The sequence below is a fragment of the Phlebotomus papatasi genome, chromosome 2 (genome assembly GCF_024763615.1).
Source record: "Phlebotomus papatasi isolate M1 chromosome 2, Ppap_2.1, whole genome shotgun sequence".
Classification (NCBI taxonomy): Eukaryota; Metazoa; Arthropoda; class Insecta; order Diptera; family Psychodidae; genus Phlebotomus; species Phlebotomus papatasi.
The window spans coordinates 80,213,209-80,236,808 of NC_077223.1; the positions used below are offsets into that span (position 1 = coordinate 80,213,209).

The following is a 23,600-nucleotide window of genomic DNA, read 5'->3' on the forward strand; positions in this document are numbered from 1 at the left end:
ATAAATTCCTTCAATAGCTCTCAAAGTTTGTATATACTATATTAAATTAATTGAATTACTATTTCAACTTATTTCATGCTTTGTCAGTAAATAGTTTGTGCAGTATATTGGTTTATGGCAGTTACTCGTACAAGTTGCTGAATTGCTTTAGTTGAACATCTCAAAAAGCACTGAAATGTCTTTTATTGTTTATAAAGTCGCTCCAAAGAACACCTGTCACCCATCCAATCCACAAATGCCACAGATGCCACATAAGTTTTCCCAGAGCTCAAGAACCTTTCGCAAATTCTATCATTAATATTGTTCTATTGCTTTCAGAATTCTTTGTGGTTTTGTTCATAACGTGAAGTTTTATTTGAGATGGTGTAGTTTTTGAATACAAAAAATAAGTATTTATAAAAGTCGAAAATTTGATATTTAGTACATGAATATACCGACATGAGAGTCAATAATAATTAAGAAGAGCCTTTGCGAGATGCTCGAACTCACGAGAAGAAGCTCTGCTTTATATTCTTAATCGCAACTTTTATTGGATTCATGTAAGATTAATGTCGATTTAAGTTTGTCTATTAATCATTAAAAAACCATTTTGAAGTTAAAAACTGTTTAAGAAAAAGGTACATAAAAAGTCATTAACATTTTAATTAATTATTTGACTAAACCTGGCTAAAATTAGGCACTTTAATCTTCAATAGTTCAAGACAGCGATTTTCCGGTAAAAGGTATTGACGTCGTAATATTTAGCTGGACTACTTCTAAAACATATCCGAAAATAAACGACATCGCCATGGGTAATTTTGAGATATATCGAAAAAACATGTTTTTGAAGGGGATGGAAGGGATGGGGGTGATTTTGGTAACTTGGTTCTCTAGGGAATGTTAACTTGTGGGGGGTCACCGAAGACCGGAAGTCAATATCTCTTACCGTTTAGCAACCAGGATGATGAAAATTTGAAAAAAAATTGGATTGTCAAAACTTGTCTCTCTTGGAGTTCAAGCAGTTAGTAATATTTAGTTTCAAATTTTATAGAGAATCTTAATAGTAGTTAGGGGAAAGTGCCCATGCTTGATACCATTGGAAGCTTCGTAATGATTAAATTTTTCCTATGTTTCTCAATAAACGTGACTCCGCAATATATTTTATAAACTGGCTACTTTCCTATAGTTTTTAAAATATGGTTGCGATGAGTCACATATATATTGTAAAACATAGAAAATTTAGTCATTACGAAGCTTCCAATGGTATCAAGCATGGGCACTTTCCCCTACTACAAATCATGGTTTTTTATTTTTAAAGTGTAAGATAAGGTATAACTTTAGTAAAAGTTTAGATGAAATGGATTATGCTCAACGCACAATAATTTCTGTTTTGTAAACATGTTTTTGGCATTTCAATGAGAGTGAGTGAGATCTAGATCTAGTCATCTCGCTCACTCTCACAGAAAATTTTGAAAACATGTTTATATACAAAACAAAATATTTTTGACAAAATATGTTTTTTTTAATTTTAAATTAAATCAAATTAAATTTTTGTCAAAATATTTTTTTCCCAGAAAAAATTATGAAACTGGGAAATCTGTATGAGTATCTTCCCGTGCCTGAGAAAAAAATATTTTCGTCAAAATATTTTTTTGAAAAATATTTTGGAAAAATTTGCTTTTGGAAAAATATTTTTGTCAAAAGAATTTTGTAAAATTTAGTGAAGCTATTGCATATTAAAATTTTGTATTGCAAACTTATTAATAAAACTTCATGGAATTTTTAATTTTGCCCATTGTACTTAATCTTTTCTCATTGAATAGAATATAAGAAGGGAAGTCATTGTGGGTTTCTAGCTTAGCGATTAATTCAATTGTGGTCATTCAAAAAGACAAATGTGGCAATTTTTCGGTCAGTTTGTTCATGTGATGCTACCAAAAAGGACAATTTACACGAGCTCTTTCACACAAATCAAAGCTCCCTTACAGCCTTTTCTCAAGCACTAATCCTAAATTTATGTTGAAACAATGAGTAGGAGGAATTGCTGGGTGTGAAAGAAAAGACCAAAAGGGAGATTCTTGTCAGAAAATCCATTTTTTATGTGAGACACAAAAATGGAAAGAAAGCTAAGGATATTCCACAAAGCACACGCTCAGACATCCTTTCAATGGATGACCATTTTGTTGACACAAACAAGATTATTTATAGGTTAAACGATATGTTTGAGGTCCCCATAGCAAAAGAAAGCGAAATAGGAATAACAAGCGAAAAAATCCTCGGAATTTTCCACTATTTGCCTTAAAAAATTCCATAGGAATTTTCCATAATAGGTTCCAAGGAAAATTTAATGGATTTATGCTGGATTTTTCATATAGAATACATCCATGGAAATGCTCGTGGAATTTATGTGGATTTTTCCACCAAAATAAAATGGAGAAAAAATGAAGCTGTCACATGCACCTCGTGATTTTACTTCCGAATAGTAAAGAAATAGCAAAGATTACGAGGATTATAATATGTTTTACTAAATCAGCAATAACGAATTAACACTTTAAGCAATAAAAAAATATTTTGTAAAAAAAAATAATTTTTTCGAAAATATTTATTAATTAACATAAAAACAGTATTATTTTAGGTTGGCGACCTATTTAATGTAATCACTTCATTATTATCTACACGAAACGCAGTGTCGCATAATTAATTATATTATAATTGCCACATGAATCACTAGAAATGTTTGCGGAAGGTTTGGAAACAAATTCTAAAAGTTGCCGCAATACCATTTTATTTGTTTGACATTTCAGAAAACTAGTGGAAAAATCCATATAAAACACTATGGAAAGATAGTGGAAATTTCCATATGTTTTTTCCAGCTTATCCCGCGGACGTTTCACGTGTGAGTTTCCATATAAATCTTCCGCGGAATACCGCGGAATTTAACGCTGGAATTCCAGCATGTCGTACTAGTAAATTCCATGGAGCACTATGATTTCCATGGAATTTCCGGCTTTAAATTCCATAGGAAAACTTACTGGAATTTTAGCGTCAAATTCCAGCGAATTTAGCCATTTGGACGCAAGTTTTCCATTGGAATTTTTGCGGAATTTTGCTATGGGGGTAGCTCATTGGTTGTATACGCCAGTAGCTCGTTCGTTGTGATTTTTATTTGATTTTTTATATCTTTTACACACTAAGGCGAATTTTGTTTATGACTTTATTTGGTATGCGATTCTCTTAAAAATTCCACCCATAATTTTATAGGAAAATCTCTTGCACAAACATTGCATTACAATAGGGGAAACTGGGTTAAAAACCACACGATTTTAAGAAAGGGTTCATGTGACTTGATTTTTCAAGAGAGTGGTAAAATTTAGTAAAATATTGCATAGCTTAAAGGTCATCAAGATCATGGAAAATATCTTATTTTCCCAGGAAAATAAAAATTCTGTAACTGATGCATGATTACATTTCTGGCCAAATCTTCAGGGAAGATCCGTACACTCTGGGGCTTGCATATAATGTCTTCAATCTTGAAATTAATTTAGATGTTTTGTCAATGCTTGACAAATTTTATTAAAGCATTGACAATTTGTCTATGCTTTAATTAAGCATTTTAAGAGATATTAAAAGTTTATGCAGTTAAAAAAAAGCTTTTGTAATATTTTCAATATTTCCGCTCCGGAACACATTTTAGATTAGGAAAATTTCAAGAAATGAAATTTCACGACCCTTTCTTTCTCAATGCTATTGAATATTGCTCAGTTGAATTTTGTTCAGTTCTACCCTATTTTCCCCTATATAATGGCTACGGATGAAAGTATTCAGCAGACTTTTTGAATATTCTGCACAGATCTTATCTCTTGGGAAATGCACCGGAAAGTCTGCAGTGGAATCGGGAAACATCAGACATATAAAAATCAATTAAAGTTATTGGTACTGCTGTAAATAGGGATAATAAGCGAATGCATATAAAGTATCTGACGTATTAAGAGCTGTATGTATGTCTATAGTTCAAACATGCAGATATATATCAACACGAATTATTTAACTTTATGCTTTGGTGATTTTTATTCACACAGAAGCGCATTTTGTTTGTAAGTTAATCCCCGTGTGTATACTTATCTGTTTTTACTAGCTTTCAGATATTACCATACCACGATGAAACATTGAATAAATAAAAATCTAGCGAAAAACTTTCAGATCAATGGAAGTTTTAATTTCATTTTCGAGAAGCTTGAACGGAAATAAAATTTCCGCAGTTATTCGAGTGCTAATACACTTTACAAATAATAAACGAAACAAATTCGTTGAAGGTTGTTTAATTGTTCTGCATCGTCTGCATTGAGATTTATAACTTGAAAAGCTTTAATTTTCTGTAGGGGAATTGTGCCAAATTTCTAAAGGTTTGTAAAATCGGACAGTCCTTTTGTTTCTTAAAATTTCATAATTTTTTTTTTTTTAGTTTTTGAATGTTTTGGAGGGTGTTGTACAAAGGAAAAAGAATAAAATAGTGAACAACATGCAGTAGAAAATTATTAAAAGAATTCCGCAAAGGTAAGGAACTACAATAAACTTGGTGTCCGATATAGCACATAAAGTAATTTCTACATTTTTTTGATTTAAAATATTTTAGTTTGAGAGAAAACTAAATTACTTTTAAAAGGCCTAAAGAGCACTTCTGAGACTAATAAATAACAAAAACTTAAATTTACATAAAAATATGAACCTTGCCAAAACATTGGAATGGTAGGTTAGAAACCTGTCCGAAATTTAGTACAGCTCCCCTAACATTTTATATATTTTATTTTCCATTTTAATAACACTGTATTCTTATCTGAAATATAGAAATCATATTGAAAAGATTTTCTTTGCTTTTCTTAAATGCTTTTTAGAATATGCTTGAAATATATTGCCTTTAACTAGAAAAATTTACACTTTGTAGACATTATCCAATTGCATATGCATGCATCGTATGAATTCTGATAAAATCTTGAACTTTGCTCATATTCATAATAAAATCAAATACAGTGACTTCAGCATAATAACTTCTGGAATATTCACATGAAAATAAAGCGAATGACCTAAGATATGTTCCATATACTGTCAGCAAGAATTTTGTGGAAGTTTCAGCAAATTTTGCTCAATATAATAAGAGATGCGGATGGCATTAAAATTTCCTGATATAATTCAATACACAAGTTTAGTTGTTAAGATATTATTCACGCAAAAAATATGATTCTTTCGTAACATTTAATTAATGTAGTCTTATTAAGAATATATCTTCTTATTATTGTTTAGAACTGATAAATATTACGATTATAAGCTTCCAATAAAAAGCGATGTAGGGTGGAATAACCGGCTATTGCCATGTTTAGAAAAAAATTAAATTCATTTAATCATAACTTTTGAATCCTTGTTACAAGATAAGTCAAATTTGACACAAAGTTACTTAGATGTATTGGCTCTAGATACGTGAAAACAATAATCCTAGAACATAACGCTGGACTACTTAAAAAACTTATTTTTATTAATAATGCAAAAATAACCATTTCGTCGCCACTTTTTACCACTTTTCGCCAGTTTTGTAAAATTTGTAACCACTTCTCGCCACCCACTTGAAAAGAACCACAGTCGGTTATTTTAGGCAATGCTATGAAAAGAATACATTCACCATTTCTCTTTCCTTGTGATCACTTTATTATTACTCTCTTTAAATGATTTTTCTTCACTTTTATTTGAGAAATCAAATTATGGGGCATTTGCAGAAAGTAAACAATGCAGATTTGACAACTGAGAATGTACGAAGTGAAGTTAGCGTCGCCTATTGAAAAGATTTGGCGACAGGTGGTAAAATCAATTCCAGAATATTACCACTTCTCGCCATGCCTCATTTTTATACAAAAATAATATAAAATGAAATATTAATTGACTAAATACAAATATTATGTATTCCACAAGTGCAATTAAATATTCAATAGACAAATTATTTACCCAAATAGGTATTTTTGGCCTGATGAAAATTTGACGACACTTAGTACATTTGGTAAGAGATGTTGGATTCGATGCACTTGCTTAAAATATTGCTCTAAAAAGTGATCAAAATCGTGAATCCAAAACGAATAATTATTAATTTTCGATTCTATGCGTAGAAGCAGAAACAATACAAAAAAATTGCGACTCATTTATTTCATAAATTGCGAAAAATAGCGATTTCAATGTAAGTGGCGAGAAGTGGGGCACTGGCGAGAACTGGTGATTCCACCCTAAAAGTATTTTAAATCAATAAAATTTTCCAAATTTAATAATAAATAAATATATTATTAAAAATTGGCCCTGGCGATTTCGTTAATTTTTGGAGGTAGCCCAGCTGAACATTTCGTCCTTAGAGACCTAGGGTAAGTGTACCAAATTTCGGACAGCTTTATATTTCGGCCACTTTGAGTGTAATTTCTGAATTTGGAATTTATTTGAATTTAAATTGTGTTGTAGAGACTCAATGTGGAAAGACAGATCACTTGTGTTTCTAGCAGTCTCGTGATTTGTGATGAAGTGCAGAGGGTTTTCCTTCAATGTTATTCATGAAAATTCATTAGTTTTCATTAAAGATTCTTTATGTTTAAATTAATGGTGAGTTATTCTTTAAATTTTGGGTAAAATTTCCCAGCTGGGTCCTGTATTTCGCGTAAAAAAGTAGATACTTTGTGAGCGTCTCTTATTCCGGCAACTTCTCTTGCTTTCCTAAATTTCTTATTTAATTTTATTTATTTTATTTTTTTTTGAATTTCTGAGTTCTACAATGACCATAGAAAAATTAGCGTCGATTCTATGTAAAAGATGATGTGGAATAGGCCTTGGAAGAGTTCAGGAATGGCAAACTGCTACGGAAATGTGCGCGTAAATTTGGGATGCCAAGGTAAACTCTTTAGTTCTTCAGGACAAATTACACGGAAGATCTCAAGGCTTGTGAATCATATAAACATATGTATATTAAAGTAAAAATTTTTAAACTCGTTCCGTATGACGTTTTTAAATTTTCTATTCGTTGCTTCAGAAAATGTGGTCGCAAAAAGGTGGCCGGTATTACCCTCAAAGTGGCCGGAATACTACCCAAAGCAATGTTTGTATTTTTATTAACTTTTCAGTATTTTAGGAACTGATTTAAAGAAAACAAAGATGATAAACTAGTTTTTAAGGTTCCATACAACTATTAAAAATATTGTATTAAAAGTATTGCATTTCAAACTTAGAACTTTGGTGCTTATTTGCAACTATGCCGAAATTTGGCACACTTACCCTATCACTGGAAAAATCGGTATCTTTAATTATTCTATGTCAAAATTCAACCACCCTGGAGGGCATAATTTTCAACGGATTTGGTTAAATTAGAATTATTTGAAAGATCTTGTAATCCTGAACCCGACTGCATCGGTCACAATCGGTGATATAGCCCTATTTTAAAAATACTGTTTTTCGCGTCTTCACTCTTTTTGGGCCCATATAAAATTAAAACGGTAAGAGTTATCGACTTACGGTTTTTGATGAACTTCCCAAAATGACATAATCTCGAAACTAATATCTTTCTTTTTCCCCCTTCTCTTTCATGAGGTCTCTATCCTCCTAAAATTCGTCAAAAATTTAATTATGTACTTCATATAGAAATCCATAATACCCAATTCAAATTTTAAATGGATCTGATGATATAATTGGAATATGTTGAATTTTAATCCAATTTGACAATGCAATTATTGGCATATGACACCACAATATTTGAAGGTAATAATATTTTATAGGATTATTGCTCTTGCAATCTTGCAATGTTGAAAATTTATAGCAAAAATTCTAGCAAAATTAGAGATATCCCTGTTTTCAGAATCTTATTCATTTAAACTTTTAAAATGAATAATGGGAAATGTGCAGCATAAGAATGATGGGATTTCACAAAATTAAAATTTGCTCATAGACATTTTATAGCAAATGTTATAAATTATACCATATGTGGTTTTCTGGGAGCAAGTTTTATTAGTCTATATAATTTAAATCAAGAATCTAAAAATTCCATCAGTGTTGGAAACACAATTACAATTCTTGAAACAACATTCACATTCTATGAAATTTTCAGTCATATCACGTTTTCCCTGCTTGGTTAAACTTTGATTTCATTCAAGCTCGAGCTAGTTTTCGAGAACGCCATTGAACTAAAATACGTTTATGACAATAAATTTTGGAAAAACATTTTTAGTCAAAAAAAATTCTAATTTCATGAGTAAAAAATTAATGTGATATAATTTAATGGTTCATAATTTCTTAATTTTTCCATTACTACTTATTATTGACACTTCTAATATATGTGATAAACGGTCTTCAAACTGGAAGTTTTAGCCCAGTTCCCAAAGGTACCTATCATAATCCTAAATGACAGCCAATTTTTTGGATTTTAAAAATCTAATGGATCAAAATTTTTCAATAAATCTTGACTGATCCGAATAATTAAGCCAAACGGCTAAGCCTTGTGCTTGAAGCCCGTAATAGGGTATCACGCTCTAAGATGCAAGTGTCTGGGTTCGAATCCTCTATAGGTTACTATTTCTGACGTTAAAGCTATTCGGATTGCATCAAGTGAGCTTCAGTGCACTTGATTCCACGAGGCATGGGACTGACAATCCCATCCATACAAAGAAAGTAAGTGATCTGTAGACCCTGAGACTACCAACCCTAACTCTGTATAAAAAGATTAGTTCATAGTCTGGAAATTAGCCTTGCATGAGGACCTATATTTGCTTTATGCACTCTTGTATTCACACTATTTTTATAAAAATAAATTACTTAATAACAACACTAGGCTAATCCCTTTCAACAGATGTCTCATGAAAATTTAGAACATTTTTTAAGTTTGACGAATATGAAACTTATTCAATTGACATCAATTCTGGAAAGTTCTTCCACCAGATGTTTACAAAATAGGAAGGTTTATTGATGTCTCTCTTCTGCTTCGACAGTCATTGGGCAGATGACACGTGTCGATGGGACCTTTTTGTGACACTTTTTTAGAGTCCCTGGAGCTTTAAAGTATATAATAACCGACCCTCTGCCCATTTAATTACTCCCAATGGGTCACACTTGTCGTGAGATAGAAATGTGCTGCCGTGACATGAAGGCATTTCTCTGCTTAATATTGTCGACATTCGGGGCTCTTTTCACCAATGCCTTTGTAAACTTTTGGGCCAGCCCCCGTTTTTAAAGAACAAAAAAATACTGGATCCCTGTGCCATCGAGATAAAGCTCAACACACGAAAGTGAAAAGCCGTGGAAAAGCAGCGAAAAAATTTCCACTCAACAGTGAACACAATGTGAGCTCAGTTATATTAATTTTATTGCTCGAACTTTGCAGATAGAGAGCAATGTATATTTACATATAATCCCTTAAAATGGTAGAAATTTCATCCATATTCCCCTATGATTGTTATTCCTTCCTTAATTTTTAAAAATCATATATAGGTGAAAGTGGGGCACCTTTGAATTGGGGAAGTTTTGAAATTTGGCTTTTTTCTCCAATTTTTAAGTATAATTGAGCCTTATCATGATGTATTTTAGCTTCACTAATAATTTGTAGATAAATTATGCCATGGTAAGGTCCAGTTTCATTTTAAAATGCGAGAAAAAGGTATATTTTAAAGCTCCCCCAATTCAAAGATACCCCACTTCCCACTTCACATTTTTCAGCCAATTAGCCAAGTTTGCTTTTTTTCTGAAAAGTATTTGAAAATCGACAAAAGTTCAATTCGTTTCAATAAGTTTCGAACCTGTAATAAACCGGTTTCATGAAGTAGTTGACGCAGTTGACGGGTTGTGATCCAATAAACAAAAAAAAAGAAAAAAAATAGAGTGGTATAAACTTTGCAAAATGCTCGAATACGTTAGTGATAAGTTGAAACTCATAAATTGAACCGCAGAAGAATTTTACTTAGGGTAGGTGTGCCAAATTCCGGCCAGCTTGCAATTCCGGTCACATTTTTTGTTCCTCGAATTTCCATGAATTTTTAGTTTTTGCATACTCTAGAGATTATACAATGCAAAAGAATAACAAAAAATGTAGCTTCGATAAACAAGATGACTTGAAAAAGATAATGGAAGAATTCCCGAAGGGCAAGGAACTATGAGAATGAAGGTGGTCGAAATAGGGCACCAAAGCTATGTCTACATTTTTATTCATTTTAAAATGTATTAGGAATAATTTTAAAGCAAATAAAGATGATAAACTGTCTACAAGGTTCTAAGCAACACTCCTTAAGTAGAAGGAATGAAAAAAATCAATTTCTATTAAAGATATTACATTTCAAACTTGAGACTTTGACGCTTGCATGCAACTATGCCGAAATTTGGCACAGTTACCCTAAGGGGTTACGTGGGCCAAAGAGACTAAAAACAGCATATTTTCTCTATTTTTTCTTTTACAACCTAATAAAAAAATATTTTGTCCATACTCCAAAGTATTTAAATTGGAATAATCAAAATATATTTTCTGAAATTTTCCTTTAAAAATTTTAAAAATTCAGATATTGGGAATTGATTTTCTGAGACCTTTGAAAAATACTTTGCGGTAGTCTGGATTAATCAAATTATATTTATTCTAGTCCCCGGCGAGTGGCCTTCAAAGTTGAAGCAAATTTCTTACTTTCACATACAATGCGTATGGGAATTTTTCTGCACTCGTGATCGTTATGCTAAATATTTAAAAAGTGAGAAGTTTTTCTGTATTATAAGATACCTTTCCGTATAGAGGGATAAATATACTAAATTTTTGTTTAAATAAATTTTTTCCTTGAAGCACTGTGAACTGAGTCCGAGATCAATTTAGGAATTGGCTTCAAATGGCTCCATATAAAAAGGCCAACTTGCCAGGCGCTTGTATTTATTCATCTGTAATGAAAATACACAATATTTTCCGTTAGTTAATGAATTAAACTCGTTTTTGAACAAAGTATTATCTGTTTCATTGATTTTATTTTTTTTTAAATATCAAACGTAGTGTAAAGTGTGCTGAATTTTTTTCAAAAATTCTTCGTTTTAATACGAGTTTAACTCTTTCACTTAAAGAAGCTATTTTGTTTTTCGATTTCTGATAAATGCTACTCTAAAAAATAGTGAGTATCGTAAAGTGGTATATTTTTCAAAAAAGAGGTCTCAGAAAATCAGTTCCCAAATGTCTGAGTTTGTAAATTTTTTAAACGAAAAGTTCAGAAAATATGGTTAAAATGCTGTATTTTTATGTTTTTACGACATTGAATTAAATAAATTTTTATTATGTAAAAACAAAGTAGAGAAAATATGCTGTTTTTTAATCTTCGTGACGGTGTAAGCCCTTAAAGTAATTAATACGAAACAATTTTTTAGAATGTATTATCAAAGTTGCGACGCAGAGTATTCCGCGAAGTGTTTTTATTTAAACACGCATTTTCTAAAAGTTATACGTAACCAGAGGAAATCGAACAATGTATTTTCATATAAATTAGTTTTAATGAATTTCTACACATATTGTACATTAGTCATGCATTTCATCAATTTTCCAAGTGCCCTGTATCATAACACTTCTAACAAAATTCTGTCTCGATATTATATCTTTTCTTTGGATTCGATTCTTAGAATAATGAAATGTTTTCTGTGGGTGGTAAAAGTAGAAAAGTTGAGAAAATTTCTCTTCCAGGAAAGTAGCTTGGGATGAATATAAGAAAGTTTCGCAATATTTTGTATTTCTTGTGTTTACACCGAGCTGCAAGAATTATTGCAGTGCTGCTAACACTCCTTCGTCTTCTTGTCTGCCCACTTCGGTAGAAAACACCATGAATAAATACACTTTATGGCTCAATTTTCTAATCTAAAATGAGCAAAAGAAAACTGAAAGCATGAAAGAACCAAGTTACAAATTCAATTTTTCCTTCTTTTCATGTGAACGCTGTGAAAGTTTTTAAGTATATCCATGGGGATTAAGTTATTTGACCTTATTTCAAAATTCCTGATTTGACGAATGATAAAATGTACCAGAATTCTCGTGAATATTGCGGTTATTTTCACTTTGTAGAATACATCTATTTTTTAAGAGGATTATCTTGAGTACAGAGAATGGAAATTTCAGAATAAACAAGCTTTTAGCATTTTTTACTTTGGCATATAGGATAAAATTGAAAATAAGAATATAGAAAAATATAGGAATAAAAGGAAAAGATTATTTTTGTAGTGGGATAGGGGAAGGCTTTCAGGTTTCGCACATACTCTAACTTCGAACATTTCATATTTTTCTATATTCATTTAGTGAATGTGACCTATTTTTTTCAGGAAATGTGTAACATAAGGCTAGCTATTAAAATAAGCCATATGGGTCAGACTCATTAAAGGTAGGGGGAAGTGGGGCACCTTTGAAATTGGGATTTTTCACTTATTTTTAAATAAAATTGAGCCTTATCGTGCGTGATATAATTTAGCTGCACAAACAGATTGAGAAGCTATATTATATCACGTTAAGGCTCACTTTTATTTAAAAAGGGACAGATAATCCTAACCGGCTTATGTAGGTGAGATTCTTAACGTGAGCTAACTCGGAGTGCATGCAAATTCGATTTAGAGCTGAAGTTGGGAGACGCCATTCAGTTATCTTGAATCAAATTCGTGAAATTATACAAATTTTGTATTTAAACCAAAATATCAAAGATTTGGATGAACTGACAGAAAAGTGTTATATGGGTGAAATGTAGACCAGAATGTTCTCTATAATTTTCCCATAGAACATGATCTCATCGATTACTCAGAAGCCAAGATAAGCGAGGTTTTTTGTTTCTTAACTCGTTTTTTCATCCAGAGTGCCCCAAGTGTTCATTTGTTGAACTTCAACTATATCAAAGAATTGTTGTATTTTGTGGGACTTTCCATTTAAAACCCTATTTTAAGTGTCTTGGTGGAGTAGAGGCAGTCAAATTGGCATCTGAGTGATTTCAAAGCGTTATTATGGGAAAAATCAATTTTTTCACACTTCAACGGCAAAATCGGAGTGATAGCGTAGTCTGAGCGGAAAATGATGTATGGACGAAATGTAGAGACAAATGTCCTCTACAATTATGTCGAAGTAATCATCAAAATCGGTTCAGCGACAGTCGAGATAATTGAGGTTATGTGATATTGAAATTGGTTTTTCGACTGTGGCGCCCCTGGTGTTGGTCCCACTAAATTCAAATATTCTAGAAAGTTGTAGCATTTGGTGAGACCTTTCGTATAAGCCCTCATTCATCAAAATCGGTCACATAGAACCGGAGATATGATTTTTTGAATTTTGTGAACTTTGACCCCTCATATCTCCGGTTCTATTGAAAGCACAGCGCACATACGCACCATTTTGGAAACGTCCTAGACTGGACTACAACATACTAAAATTTCATTAACTTGCACAATGCCGTTTTTGAGAAAAATGTCTCTGAATTTCGATAAATTTTGACGCTATCACAGCGCCACCTGTGGTGACTTTTTGAACTTCCATCTGAAAGTGCTCATCGAGACGAAACCAAAAAGGTAAAATTTATGTCGATAGGTTAATTAGAACCGGAGATAGAGGCCGGTCAATGTTCGAACTTTGACCCCTTATAGCTCGGGTCAGGGGTTATGGATCGACGTAAGGTTTTTTTTGTTTGATAGGTATAATCAACGGCTACAACATACTAAAATTTCAGCCCGATTGCATAAGGAATTTTTGAGTTATTTAACTTTTAAGATTTAAAAATTTTCTTTTTAATAATAGCGCCCCTAGCGGTGGTTTTATGAACTTGCGATGTTAGAAGAGGAAGTGGCATTTCACGAGAGCTTTCCAAAAAGCCCTCATTTTTCAAATTCTGACTATTAGAACCGGAGTTATGGCCATTTTAAGAAATTTTTTTTGGACCCTTATAGCTCGGGTCAGGGGGGTCGGGGGACCTTAAGTTTGGTATTGATGGAAAGCTCTAAGGCCCAGCTATAACATACTAAAATTTGAGCCCGATTGATGCCATAGGGGCGGAGCTATTGAGAAAACAAAAAAAAGGGGGGTCTTCAAAATGGCGGAAGGAGGGGTGGGGGGTGGGGGGTCAATGCACCAAGTTGCAATTTTCATGCGATATATAACCTTTGCCGAAAACCGCAAGTCGATATCTTTTTTAGTTTAGGAGCTATTAAGCTCCAAAGAGCGGCCGGACGGCCAGCCGGCCGGCCGGGAACGTAACTTAGCCCCCCATATATTCGTGATCAGGAAGTGGCGAAACACATTTTGGCCAAGTTTGAGCGCGATCGGAGGACATGAAATTTTGTTAGGATTATAGTAGGTGAGATTGTTAAGAATCTCACCTAATAGGTGAAAAATCCGAATTTTAAAAGTGCCCCACTTTCAAAGGTGCCCCACTTCCCCCTATATGATAAAAATATGAAGTGTTCGAAGCCAGAGTATGTGCGAAGCCTGAAAGACATCCCCTACTCCATTAAATTAAAATAAATAAAAATATTTGGAGCGTGGTATAAGTGCGAAGAAAGTTAATTCTTAGAGCATACAGCGAGTTTGGAAAGAACATGAAAGATATTAATCAATTTAAAATCCACATAGCGAGTGTCTTAGCAATGGAAAAACTCTTGAGCAAGTCTTCAGTACTGAGAGAAAATATACTCGTAAATTTTTGTCAAACCACCCAGATCTTGAGAACCGGAGAAGTAGCTACAAATCTCGATGAAAAACATTGAAAATTCACCACCGCAAACACAAAAGTATAAATTCTCTGAAAATCGTCTTCACGCGTCTTCTTCTATTGCATAATGGCTCAATTGCTATTTTGAAACTTTTTGGTTTACCGTGGAATTTAAGTAAACAAATTGTATTTGTTCACTTTGCTTGATTACAAGCCATTTCTAAATAAATCAGTATGAAATATCTTAAGGTTCTTTATCAAAAATATTTCTATAATTCAACTGCTTCAAAATACTCTTAAAACAAACTAAACAGACCATTTATTGTCTAATGCTGTTTTTTTAATAAAATAAAATAAAAAATTTCGATGTGAAAACATATGATTTTTTTCTCCAGACTCATGAAAATCGTCAGATAGAAATCTATAAATATTGTTTGCAATGAAACGTCCATTGGCATCTCTTAGGTTGATGCTTGTCGCCACATTTTACACATATAGCAAGATAACAACTACGACAGTTGTTCATATGATTGTGATCTTGACAGAAGTTACACTTTTATTTTCAAATCAAATGAAATTTTTACATTAAATGGAATATTGTGTATCATGCAAACAAAGGAATCAAAATAATCCAGTTGGTTATATGATTTTATGATTGTCTTAACGCAAAATCTGTTTTCCACATATTGTATGTGTTATTCAACCATCACATTTTACCATTACATTTTATTTCATTTCAGAATAAAAGGTTTTCAAGTAACATATAAATTCGAGATATTTTTAAACCACATACATGTTTTAAATTGAAAAAGTTAAACAATTAATTTCGCAAACAGAGCCTATAGAATTTATTGCTTTAAATAAAATTCATACCTCACGTTTCAATATTGAGTCAACTGGAGAACGTAATTTAATTGTTAAAGCTATTATTCATGTCTTAATTAAAATCTAATTCTAAAATAGAAAGGATTTGTTGCGGAACAACATTTAATTATTATTATATTATTTTAAATTGTTGTTATTGTTCCCGATTCTGTCCCCCTGTGTACAGAACTAGTCTTATTCGGGTCAGCAGAACCCATAAGTAATCGCGCTATTGACAGAATCGAGGAGTTGGACGGGAATTTTAGACAATAAATGTCTTAATCTAGCGTTTTAATGATACGCTTCAAATTTTATTTCACATTAATTAGAAACAATTTCAAGTTATAGAGTTATCTTAAGAGATTTATTCCTCTATTATAGTTGCAAAAGTATACAAATTAAAATCTTATTAATTGAATTGCAGGAAAAAAATCAAAGCTGTATTTTTATTGTGAAAACGTGATAGAAAAAAAAATCTTAATATCCTATGAAACACAACAAATGCAGAATTATTTGCAACATTTATTTCTATTTTTCAATTTTTTAATTTCGTTTGTTTGCAATCTTTTTTCTACGAGGCAAAGCAAAAAAACAATTTTTCTTTATGTTTTTATATCATATTGTTCAATTTGTATTTCGTGATTTATTCTGTGAATTTATACCGTAAAATTGTGTTTTTCTGTATTTATAATATTTGTTTTTTTTTTTTGACAAGTCCACTAACAAAAACATAGTGTTTTTAATATCGGACACTTGTTATGCTTTTCAAATTCCACAATTTCTTTTTATTATCTGGTGTTTTCATGGTTTATAACATCATAAAAAAAGCTTTAGAAGTGTCCCGGAAAAGCAAAAACTAGCTGTACGATATTTCACATATCGCTCACTCAGAATAAGAAACGAATAACTCGCAGTAGGCAAATTTTACAGGAGAGCGATTTGAAGTTGAGATTTTACATGCAGAGTATAGGATTTTTGAGATTTAAAATCTCTATAATTTTGAAAATAATTATCTTTTATGTATAATATTCACAGGGAAGGTACAGGGTATAAAGAAGTATTCGAAAAGCGAATAAAACGATTTTTCTAAAAAATCGAGTTGTTCAACTTATATTCTGAGTGGTCGATATTAGGATAGATTTTCTTTAATGGCGTGTCCGATAATATTATTCAAAGCAATGTAATTTTATATCTTTTTTAATTTAAATGTAATAGCAAATATTTGGGAATACGAGATTTTAGCTGAGAAATGAGAAGGTTTTACTCTAAAATTCCTATTAAGGGATTACGTGTGCCAAAATGGACGAAAAAAGCATATTTTCCTCTAATTTTTTTTCAACATACTAAAAAAAATATTTAGTTTAAGGTCTTAGGCATTTAAGTATAATAATTAAACTATATTTTCTGAAATTTTTCATTTCAACATTTTAAAATTTCAGCCTTTTCAGACTTGATTTTTGAAGACTTAAAAAAAAACATACTTTTCGGTGGACAAGAATTTTTGTAATTGATTCATCTGAAGCCTAAAAACCAACATTTCTTGTTGACTGATGAGTTAAACTAATCGAACTAATCCTTGAATGAAGGATCTTAAAATAAAATAGAAGAATTTCATACAAAAAAAAAACATTTTCGACCTATGTTAAACCACGTTTTGTCTTATAATAGCATAATTTGTGATCAAGTAAACGTAAAATCCTTACCAGTTTAACACACCAGTAACGGTAAATATTTGGTTTTTTGACTTCAGATGAACCAATTCCGACAAATATTGTTCACCGAAAAGTATTTTTTTAATCTCCAAAAATTAAGTCTTACTTAGGGTAAAGTGATATAATTTGAAATTAGTGTAAGTTGGACAATTCGCCGGTACAAGTTGGACATGGACTTTTTCTTGATAAAAACAGTAGGGGAAGGTTTTGAACCTTCGTACTAAAAAAGGAATCCAAGATTTAAGATTTTTTACTGAATGCCACACAAACCGAATCAATTATACCACTATGTCAAAAAAATCTCTCACTTATTGGGTTCATAATTCTGCATCACAAAATTCCTGGAAGTCCTTGGATTTTCCTCTATAGGAAAATGAAATGTAGTAGCATTTTTTACGAATGTATCCGGTACCGGAATGCTTCGTACCATTTCTTCCAACCCCTGTAGGCCTCATTTTCCCCGGAAACGTTACACCGGAAACAAAAATTTGGGCATCACTACTTAGATGGAACTTTCATCTATTTCTTTTCACTGTTTGTAGAAGGTATCACGCATTAAAAGATCAATTTTAAGCTATTTTTCTAACACATGTTTTTTGCAATCGGAAAACCATGTTTTCCCTGTATTCTGACAGTCAGTTCAGAGCTCGGTTAGGTGTGATTCTCTTATAATCACACCTATTGTAATCCTCGGATTTTCTCTGACACCTCCAAACAGTCTTACAGAACATATTTCGGACACAACTAATTTCAAAAATGACCAGCCATCAATTTAAAATGAAATGTGGAAAGTTTCACTTTAAAACAAGGAAAATTTTATGAAAAATACTCGAAATACATCGAAGTGGCAAGAAAAGAATCACATCTACCTTAAACAGTCTAGTTTCATCACTGCACAAATCAGAAAGAAGCAATTACACCTATTGTAATCCTCGTAATTTCTCTAATACTTCAAATCTGTCTTACAGAACATTTTTTGAACATCAGTGATTCTTAGAATTACCAGTGATTAATTTAAAGTTAAATGAGGAAAACTCCGCTTGAAAACAAAGCAAATTGTATGAAAAATGCTTAAAAAGCACCGCATGGGCAATGAAAGAATCACACCTACCATAAGCAGATTTAGGCTTAATGTTCGATTTGACAGAAGCGAAACAAAAACATCTGATGAAGTCTCACTTTGCTGTGGAAGTGTGTGTTTTTCTTCGAGATTTTCTTGAAAAATGTGGTAATCGTTGTAATATCACAATTTTCTTGTCAACTTGTTCAGTGGAATCTCTGGATGGGTCAAAATATCCAGAGCGTCGTGCACAGTGTGTCCCAAAACAGTCTGGAATTCACAGAGTTGGTAGTCAATGATTTTGACTGATATTTTTACGAACCTGCAACTGAAGGCAATCTTTGTGAACTTTTCTTCGCCCACAATTCCACCCCCTTCTAGCGAAAGATTTTCACGGTAAATATTAACCCTGATAAACCTTCTATAACTTGGAATGTTGTTTTTTTTTCGAAAAGACTCTTGAAGCGTGAAAAAATGCATAAAATAATATACATCAGAATTGCGATTTTAGGCCCATTTTTTATTTTTGCTTCTAGAACCCAGGAAAAAAGGCCTACCCAAGAAACAAAATAGCTGCCTTATAGAACCAAGTATTAAACAAGTCTTTTAGTATACTTTTAAAAGACTTAAAGTGATAATTTTCTGTTGAAATTCCTATAAAAGTTCCTAAGATCCTTAAGAGTGCGCCACTTTACTTACAGTAATCTCAATGATGGAATCAAGAGCGTTATAAGTAAATAAAAAGATTTTTGGTTCTATAATTCCTTACTTAAGGAATTCTACAAGACTGTATTAAGAAAAAATTGCTTCTTGGGTAGGCTCCCAAGGTTGTCCGGAAATGTGAGATGTGGGATTAGCTATAAGAATATATGACCATGGATGATATTTATTTAGTAACTTGGAAAAAAATTAACATTTACGAACCTGCGACGTTACGAAGGTGCAAAACCTTCCCCTACAACATTTTTTTTAAGCACAAGGAACAAATTATAAAACTAAAATCATTAAACTTATTAGCAATAAAGAAAATGCCCTGTCCAAATTGTACCATTGTCCAACTTGTACCACTGTCCAACTTGTACCACTTTACCCTAGTTTCTGAATTTTGAAATAAAAATTTTATAAAATACAGTTTAAATGTTGTACTTTTATACGCCTAAGAGTTTGATTTAATTATTTTTTATTATGCTGAGAAAAGAAGTAAGTAATTTATTTTTTCAGTCCTCTTGACCCACTTATCCCTTTAATGTAAGCTGAGACACACACCATAAACGATAGTTGGCTGTAATATTTTACTTGCTCTATAGATCTTGGACGTTCTTTTCAGCAAAAAAAAAATAAAATGTTTAAAATTCTGGTTGATCAAGATCAGGAATCAGAAGTAGGGCTGCAGTGTTGTAATGTCGTGCTTGCTTTTAGGATCATTTGGAGTGTGTCTTGGCTTACAGAGAGATTTTTTACAATTGTTATTTCACAATATGGTAAAGAAATAAACTAAATTGTTTTCCTGTGCTTGACCGTATTCCGAAAAAAAATGGAACAACCTGAAAAAAATAATTATACTGGAAATCATCATCTAGCGGAGTAATACATTTCCTCTCTCCAAAATTTCTTTCATTTGCAATGCTATCCTATTAAACTCTGTGGGAATTGCATTTCAGTTCAGTCAGTTTGGGTCAGATACGAAAAAGAAATCCGCGTGGGGATGTACAGTATATATAGAAAAAAAATGTTTGGAGGATGAGCAATGAAGGTAGAATAGAAGAAAAGTCGGGTATTCTTTTCCGCTCATTCAGGCTCAATTGAATTATTCAGAAAGTTGTGCTTCTGCAGAGATTTTCACAGTGGAATTTTCTCTCTTGTGTCGGAATGAGAAGATTGAATTTCAGTCTCAACGGTGCAAATTCATTTTATGCTATATCCCTCAAATATTGATTTTTAGTGACTTTTCTCACCTGTGCCTTCATTTGGTGTAATTGCATCTGTCATTTTGCCTTTGTGACAACACTCATGAGAATCACAAACATCCAGAAGTTCCTACACAGCACCTCCTTTCACCACATTTGTCCGGAGATATTTGAAAAATTATTTAGTATCATGTCCTGCCACTCAAGAGATTTCCAATCAAACTCTCAATCTCTAGAGCACTTGGCATCTTTATTTAACACATTTTGCAAGTTTACCTCAAGCAAAATTCTACAGATTTTATTCTATATAGCCCACATTTGCATGTGACTTTCTACACTGTAAGTAATTTCATTGCACTTTGTTTTATTATCCTTTCCCTTGCGCATTTATTCGCATTTCATGTCGAGCACATTCTTTATTTATAATTTAAAAACATTTTGCTCCATTTTAAAAATGTAGCACGTGATGGTGGGAGAGGTGAAACAAGAAAAATCAATAGTGGCAATTTGCACGTCTCATTAATAACAAATGTGTCCGTAAATTTCATTTTAGTGATTGTTGTATAACGTAAATTGAGCATGGGAGAATTTTTCGGTTATTCCTTTTCCATTTTTAATTATACCCTCCTGTAGTAACATTCATTAAATTTTTAAGCTATTACACTGATTTTCAGAACTAATTTCTCATGCTTTATTTGTCCACAAACTTTCGTTTATCAACTTTTTCGTGCAGAGTATGAAGTATTTTAACTATTCTCCCGGAATTACAATTAGTTTGTCCTGTGCATATGACTACATATTCTGTAATATAAAATTTTTGAGGTTTTTTTTATCGTATCTAGTGAGAGAGTGCGGTATAAAATCCTTTGATTTTGTCCCATCTCCTTGTTACCTACCCCATTCCAATGATTTATAATATACGATTTATTAGTTTTTGTTCATTTCTTATATAAACGTGATATTTCTCGTTACATTAGCATTCGAAAATTATGTTCTTACACACTCATTGGATGTTACCATTCTTTGGAGAAAGCATACATATATCGATCCCTCAGAATATAATCCAAACAACTCGATTTTTTGCAAAATTCGTTTTTTTTTTTTGCTTTTCGGGTACTCCTTGACACCCTTTACCTTTCCGGTGAATAATATACCGAAAAGTTAATTATTTCCAAAGTTATATGGGTTTCAAATCTTAAAAATCCTATGATCAGCATGTAAAATCTCAGCTTTAAATCGCTCTCCTGAAAAGTTGGCCATTCGCGAGTTGTTCGGTTTATATTCTGAGGGATCGATATACACTACGAATACTAACCTAAAAATCATGAACATCATAAACTGAAAACCAAGATATAACTGACTTGTGTGTTTTTTTTGTAAATGACGGTATTTCTAAATGCACCCCATTGATTGTAGGTACTATGAACCAGTTTGTCTAATCAATCTTCCTTTGTGGTTTGTTTCCATGATAAAATACCTCTATCTTCTGTTATAATACCCTCAAGTGTGTCTCGGCTAAAACAGAAATGATGATTATACTTTCTATTTTTTTGACAAAACATTTCGAAATTATGTTGTAGAGTGTACTTAATACTAATGGCACTTAAAAAGAAACCAATCAGACACAAGATATCAATAGGATTTTTTATGAGATTAAATATTTAATTAAGGGAATCTGGGGCAGAACCTAACATGGGGTAGCGTAGCACCGAATACTGCGATTTTTAAATTAGATAGGTTTCAGAAAACAAGATCTGTATGAATTCATAGGTACTATAGGGATGCTTATCCACTGAAGTAAAGGTCGTTATAGTTTAAGTAATTTAGAAATAAAAAGTCAGTGTTCGGTACTTTATCATTGATAGTTCCTTAGACTATCAATTTTACCTAGTTTTACACGTTAACCAATTGTAGGGGAGACCAGGGCAGAATTAGCCACGTATAGTATGAGATAGTGGTATCTTATAGTTTGCCTGCGAAGGAATATTGAGGAAACCACTTTTTATTCTAAATATATACTTCCGTTCCTATTAATTGAAATATTTATCAGCCTCATACAAATATTTTTTTGTACAAATTATATGCAATAAAAAATTTCATTTGGTGGCTAATTCTACCCCGGTCTCCCCTAAAGGCCTTTCTGAACATGATCTTTGGAATCAAATCCGCTAATTGAGTTTGATTATTTACCCGAATTTTTATTTAATCACGAAATCAACCCAGATATACAGGGAGTTCCGCTTTAACTCTTTCGTCTCTTTTGGGACTGTAGTACCCAAAGAAGCATATGAATGTTCTGTGAAAAATAATGTTTTTTAATTATTCAGAACTGATAAAAATCCGATTCTTGTGGATGATTACAAACTATAAGGATATCCAAATGTAAGATATTTTTTGTAGGACCTCAATTAATTCCTGAGATTAGATATTTTTGATTAAAAATTGTGAAATTGGCCTGCAGCATTTTTTAATCAAAAATATCTAAGCTCAGGAATTAATTGAGGTCCTACAAAAAATATCTTACATTTGGACATCCTTATAGTTTGTAATCATCCACAAGAATATGATTTTTATCAGTTCTAAAAAATTAAAAAAAAAAACATTTTTTTTTACAGAACATTCATATGCTGCTTTGGGTACTCAGGATCCCAAAAGAGACGAGAGTTAAAAGAAATTCTGAGGATCGAAAAAAGCTCACGAATTCACTCCAGTGACACAGAAAAATTGCATACCTACAGGAGAGGTCTTTGGAATAATTTACGGAAACGCCATGATGTATGCTAAACATTTTCGGTACCAATTTTTCAGCCTATTTTCAGCAGAAACGGTTGTGTGAAAAATATTTGCATACATTTAGGGTGTTTCACAAATTATTTTATAAATGGGCTCCCAATAGTAGGCAATTCATATCAAATTCTTTGAATCCGTTTTCATTTAAGCCGCAACTCTCTGTAGTCTATGTTAAAATAAAATTATCTATGCTAAGTTCGTGAGCTATTTTGTGGATAAAATAATCATATTTTTTTCATTGGATGAATTAGATAATGTTATTAGTTAAAAGAAAAACAATAACCCCATGTTCGGTGGTGCCCCAGTTTCCCCTACACGTGAATAATGCTTTTGTAAATCATTTTTAAACATAAATCGAGTAAATCGGAGTTTAAGATGCATCTTGAAATTAGGCACGTATTTAAAAATAAATTTCAGAATTCTTTTCACCAACACTTTCCTATTTAAATCAACAAGCGATTCCTCTGCAGGAGTTCCTTTTGAAATTGAATCTTGTGTAAATTTCCCTGGTGATTTTTCAACCCCATGCGCTACCCTTTTCAAAACATTGTGACTTTTATCAATCAACGTATTTAGGCGAAAGAATAAAATGTTGTGA

General features: G+C 32.1%; 1 protein-coding gene across 1 annotated transcript in view; it reads right to left on the reverse strand.

Moving 5' to 3' along the window:
- Nucleotides 1–21,510, reverse strand: part of LOC129804607 (sodium channel protein 60E) — a 198,820-nt gene extending 177,310 nt beyond the window's left edge. The window contains exon 1 of the mRNA XM_055852097.1: nucleotides 20,261–21,510. Within this exon, the coding sequence (XP_055708072.1) occupies nucleotides 20,261–20,294 (34 nt within the window). The 5' untranslated portion in view covers nucleotides 20,295–21,510. The remainder of the gene's footprint in view (nucleotides 1–20,260) is intronic.
- Between the last annotated feature and the right edge of the window lie 2,090 nt (nucleotides 21,511–23,600).